Source organism: Uloborus diversus, chromosome 7 (assembly GCF_026930045.1).
Source record: "Uloborus diversus isolate 005 chromosome 7, Udiv.v.3.1, whole genome shotgun sequence".
Classification (NCBI taxonomy): domain Eukaryota; kingdom Metazoa; phylum Arthropoda; class Arachnida; order Araneae; family Uloboridae; genus Uloborus; species Uloborus diversus.
In genome coordinates, this window is record NC_072737.1 from 17601369 (window position 1) to 17607368 (window position 6000).

The 6000-nt window shown below is 33.6% G+C and overlaps 1 protein-coding gene across 1 annotated transcript in view; it reads right to left on the bottom strand.

Moving 5' to 3' along the window:
- Positions 1–5671, bottom strand: part of LOC129225784 (ATP-dependent RNA helicase TDRD9-like) — a gene marked incomplete at both ends in the record, with an annotated part of 72807 nt that extends 67136 nt beyond the window's left edge. Inside the window, 1 exon segment of the mRNA XM_054860292.1 lies at positions 5610–5671. Within this exon segment, the coding sequence (XP_054716267.1) occupies positions 5610–5648 (39 nt within the window).
- Positions 5672–6000: the final 329 nt, after the last annotated feature.

Genomic DNA, 6000 nt, shown 5'->3' on the forward strand with positions numbered 1-6000 from the left:
AGTGACATGTTTTTCAATGAGAATTGTCCAATAAATTAATTTAATCTATGTGGAATAACATAATATGTACAAAATGTGGTTGGAAAAGAAATCTTCAGTATTTACAGGTTGCAGTTAGTAGCAGGGCTGTGGAATTGGACTGGTTGTTTGGTAAAGGAGTCAGAGTCGAAGGTTCAAAATTTCAAGAGACGGAGTCAGTAATTTTCTCTCAAAATTCGCAGCTCTGCCAATATTTGCAGAGTCACAGCCGGGGTCGGACTAATTTTGGGTAAAGGAGTCGGAGTCTCTAAAAATCCTGGAGTCGGAGTAAGACATTTTTCCTCCGACTCAGCAGCCCTGGTAAGTAGGGAACTTTATTTCTTGTAAGCACTATGGTTAAGGGAAAAACCTTTAGACAGCAACATTGGCTTTGCAAAGGATTAAAAATAAAAAAAAAGAAGAAAAAAAATCATAATACTTCTCTGCATACACGATGGAAATTTTCTGGGTTTTCAGATACAACAGAGACATAATCAAATGATCTGACTCTTGAATGACATGTCCATGACTGAAAATTGGTTTTGTCAAATCTAAACAAATTTTATCAAAAGTTTGACCCTGTGGATTATTTATAGTCATTGGGAAGGCTAATCTAACAGGAAATTGTTTACATTCGAATTTAAAAGGCACGTTACTATCGGATGAAATAAGTGGTATTTGAGGATAAGTATCAGTGTTATTATTAGCATTTTTTTTAATACAATAATATTTTTTTCGTGTTTTATTACTATCAGTGTTTAACTTTTTTCTAAAGTAAAGTGCATGATCATTCCGCAAATATGTTTGGAAACACTTACAGAACTCATTCAATTTGCGGTTCACAGCGAGCATTTGCGCGACTAAGTCTATCGGCAGCCTTTCTGACTGATCTGCGTTCAAATCTTACATCTAAAGCCTCCCAAGCCCACAGCTCTTTTCTTTGAAACGTATATTCAAGTGATCGAAAACACTCATTCTAAAATCAAAATCCTAACGCTAGAATTCAAAAGCCAAAACTTGAATGCTGAAGCGAGCAGCGAGTCTGCAGCATTTGTAAACAACGATTGTACATAAACAAAGCTGATCGTTGCCAATGGAGAGAAAGAAATAAAGGCTCGTTTTGTGCCATGCATAAGTGTTTCATATATATATAGATGATAACATTTGATTTTCTAATTTCATGGTTATAAAATCAAAAAAAGAAGTGTACATATAAATAATATTTTAGTCATTGAGACAATTTGTTGGCATTTGTTGAACAATCGTTGCAACTCTCACAATAATATTTTGTTATTTTTATATACTTCTTGCCAGTCTTGTATAATACAGACGAACGCGCGAACGGCGTTTGCAGAAAATTTTTGGGTCTGCAGAATTTTTTTCAAACTGTTAATGAAAAAATAATAATTTTTTTAAAGAGAATTTTAAAGAAAAAAATCCTAGTTTATTTCTGGTAAAACCTTTCTCCAAAAGCCTTTTAAAGCACATGTGTCAAAAAATTAATGATTTTGGCAGTTTTCTTCAGTTGGTGAAAAATAAGAACTGTATGTTATTGTAAAAAAAAAAATTAAATGATTTAAAGCACTTTTTTTTTGTCTCTTTCATATTTGAATATAAATTTAATTTTTTATTCACAAGGGTGAATTAGGCAAAATAATTATTTGCAGAAAATTTTCCAGTTAGGATTTGTGTTTGCAGAAAGCTTTTCATTTTATCTAACAAGGAGAGGTTACGGTCTCGGAAATTCAGATCGGGATGAGATTTGGCAGATTAGTAGTATCCCTTAAGGGTACTCTCAGGGTAAAGTAATAAAGCGCACTAGCCATAAAATTCCGAGAAAACAGCCTTTAAAGATTTACGCGCAACTTATTAACTAGTAGAGATTGTCCGTAAACAAGCGCCCGGCGGTCATGTGGGCAGCGCGCTGGGCTTCCATGCTGTCGATCCGGGTTCAAATCCACTGCGAGTGTTTTTTTTTTTTTTTTGTTCATTTATAAAGTAACTGTTACAGCTTTGTACAATTTGAATTGAAGATAATGCGAAATTTTTAAACACGTAAAGCACTTGAATAGAGAAAATGGAGATAAATTAAATCGATACAAGTTAAAATTTGAATTACAACGGCTACAAAATTACTGTGGAGCTTAATTTATAGATGATTTTTAACAATATAGTTGTTATTTATATACATACACCAGAATGATATTTATCATGAAAACATGGAAAACAAAAACTGTTTTGATATCTCGCACAATTTATAAAGGAAGATTGCTTACAGGATCAACTTTTTTGTGAAAGAGTCGTTGGAAAACATACTTCATTTACATTCAGAAAAATTTCTCTTTTGTCAGAATGTTTAGAAGTATACCAGGTATATCGAATCATTTTATCAAAAATTGGCGATGACAGTTGATGGACAATTGATTGTATTTTTATGCAGTCTTCACGGGCATTTATTTCTCTATTATTTTCAACGAGAAACGCGCAATTATGTATATTTTTTATTAAATTCTTTACCTGTCTATAAAAATAGACGTCGCAAGGTTGAACAAGTGGAGTACATTTTGGTGGAATCCCTTTAACTGAAAAGTTGGAGATTTTTCATCATCCTGGAAAATTTGGTCGTATAGTTCAGGTTTTGTTTGTCCTCCCGAAGAGTCGATAATCAATAGAAATTCTTCCTTTCCCACATAAAACTTCAAGCAAACGGTTTAAAAATTCGATGTATAGTCTTGTCGTTACCTTTCCTGATTTCAAAGATGTTATTATGACATTTTTATATTTTTGTTAGTATTTATCAATTGTTTTTTGAATTCGGGGGCCAAAAATACCAGTTGCTTTTTGTAAAAAAAACAAATACAAAGGGCAGAACTTTTCCAGACAGGGTAAAAGAATATTGAGCTGTATATGAATGCATTACTCTATTCATGTCGTGCCTTTTGACGAAAATAGTTTTACTTCCCTTTCGAGCCAAAGTCCTGTTGTACGCCGACTGATACTGACATCCTGGAAAAAGGAAATGGGAATTAAAATATTTTGTCAAAACCAGGCGCGGATCCAGAGAGAGGGTTGTGGGGGGGGGGGGGGGGGGTCATGACCCATCTTTTAAATGACCAAATATAGAATAAAATTGCATTTTTGGGACATATTTAAAAAAAAAAAATTCCCATTTCGCACAAAAATTACCCTTTTACCCCTCCCTTTCCGAAAATGACCTCCTCCTAAACCAGAAGCTGGATCCGCCCTTGGTCTGAAGATTGTAAAATAAGTTTTTAATTACTTACCAGTTTGGTCAGCATTGATAACATAATCGTTTTTGAAATTCGGTATCAACTTTAACGTCTGGATTACAAAAGTGTCTGCAGAAGCCAAAGTTTCTTCGATCGTCGCAGTTTCTCTTTTTGAAACAAATTTTGTGACTTTTCGCTGACGAATGGCATGCTTCCTTTTGAAATTTTTTTACCCAACTGTCAGATGTTTTAAATTCAAAATCTGTAAACTGTCGTGCTGCTGCTAAAGCCCACTGTTGCAAGTTCCGAGTAGTAACTTGTTGATAATTCTCTCGAGCTTCTAGAAAACGATCATATGTCCAAGAATTGATTACATCGTATTGATCTAATAGATTTCCTCCATTTTTTATTTCTTTCTCCCATTGCGATAAATATTCATTTTTTTTAAACCTTTTTTTTGTAAGGTTTGTAGATTCCATGAGGGGTGAGCCGTTGCTATGTTCACAACTTTAATTTTGTAATCCAAAGGAAGATGCTCTACCTCTCTTCTTTTTTCCTCTTTTGGTTCGTATTCAGCTGATGAGCTTTGAATTTCGACTTGCTCAAAAGGTTCCTCCTCACAGTTTTCATTTTCATGAGCAAGTTCGTCATCAGTTACAAATATTTTTTCAACCAGCATATCCATAGTACGTTCATAAATTTCTTCGCCCATTAACACTGCTTCATGAGAAATTGAACTTGATGATTCTGCTGCAATCAAATGGTTTTCAGTAAGCAAGCTCTCGTAATAAACGACCGCATCTTTTAATCTCTGCTTCAACAATTCCTTGTGCAATGAATTTTGATCCATTTTGCCAACAGATTTTATTTGTTTCAGGATTACTTCAATAACCGACCATTTCGATTCACAATATTTTAAAAACTGAAATCCTTTTTCACGGTATAGAATGTTCCAGTCTAATATACAGTACAGACGATAAATAAATTTAATGATGAAAACAAATATGAACATTGCAAACAATAATAGATGGAAAATAAAGAGTTGAATATTCAATGAAAAATACAGCAGACGATAAATTTACAAATAACAGAATCAAGGAGCAAAACCATTGCTCGATAAGTACGGTTAGGTTTTTTTTAAATTTGACTACCTGCTTATATGCAATAAAACAACATTCTTACTCATCCACAAAGAAACTGATTATGTTTTTATTGCAAAAATCATTTACTTCGTCAAAGTTTATAATATCTAAAAATGTGTAATCACTTGTTTGTGAGAATAGTAAATAGAGTTTTGCAAACTGCAAAAAGCGGTAATAGTCACTTTATAAATGAAAAAACTCGCAGTGGATTTGAACCCGGATTGACCGCATGGAACCCCAGCGCGCTGCCCACATGACCACCGGGCGCTTGTTTACGAACAATCTCTACTAGTTAATAAGTTGCGCGTAAATCTTTAAAGGCTGTTTTCTCGGAATTTTATGGCTAGTGCGCTTTATTACTTTACCCTGAGAGTACCCTTAAGGGATACTACTAATATGCCAAATCTCATCCCGATCTGAATTTCCGAGACCGTAACCTCTCCTTGTAAGTCTGCTTCTTGCATACAAAATGGGAATATTAACGTATGGTTTCAATGCAACATAATCAAAATGAAAGAGAGAAAAAGGCAACTTTTGACTTTAAACAACAAGTATGTCACTTCACGGACCTTGGAAAAAGTGTAAATAATGGCCAGGTTTCGGTTAAGTGACTACTCTGAAATTTACAGCTGTTTTCTAGCTGAGTGGTGTACTTAGTACGCTGTCCGTGTTCTTAAAGGTTAAGATCAGTTAAAATGCGCAAAAGTTCGAAATAATTTATGTACTATCTTGATACCCTGTATATAAATGTGGCAAAAATTATAACACATCTATAGGAGCATGTTAGAAGTCAGTGACTAGTTGGTAGTTCACAGAATGAGAATGCTGTAAATTCAAAGTTCATAAAACAAATGTAAAAAGTAGTTTATGACCTAACAAATAATCCTGCTAATATTCAACAAAATTTTTTTCAATAATAATTCACGGGGGACTTAAATATTAGAAAAAAGTGCTGGAATGTTTCATGTTTAATAGCTTTCAAAAAACTATTTTTCTTCAATTATGCTCTATCAATACTTTCTTGTAACGAATTGGAAGACAAAAAAAACAACTGCACATCAAGGACTTGATAACGGCAATTTCATAAATTATCACATTTTCTTCCATGTATTTCTAATGAATACATTTAGAAAAAAGAATCACTGCAGAAAAAAATCAGCTAATTTGTCAAAAGAAAAAAAAAAGAGTTAAATTGTGCTCACAGAAGTTATGAACTAACCTGTTTTTCACAGTGCTTTCTGCTTATATAATTGCACATATTCAGTTCCTTGATTTTTCTTTCTAAAATCAAAAAAACAATTATTCGTTTTTAAATGGTAAAACAATTTGTTCTTATTAATAATATGATGGCCATGTATTTCAATAGATTTCTGTTTTATATGCTCCTGGAAAACTAACATTTAAAGGATTACAGACTACTATAAATACAGTGAAACCCCTCCTAACGGACACCCCTTTAATGCGGACACCCCTCTTATGCGGACAGTTTTTAATTCCCCGGCAGAGAGACAATTAAACCTAATGTATAAGGAACCTCTCTCGTACGGACACCCTCAAATACGGACACGGACACCCTTTTCGAAGTCATTTACATTGATATATCCTTTTTG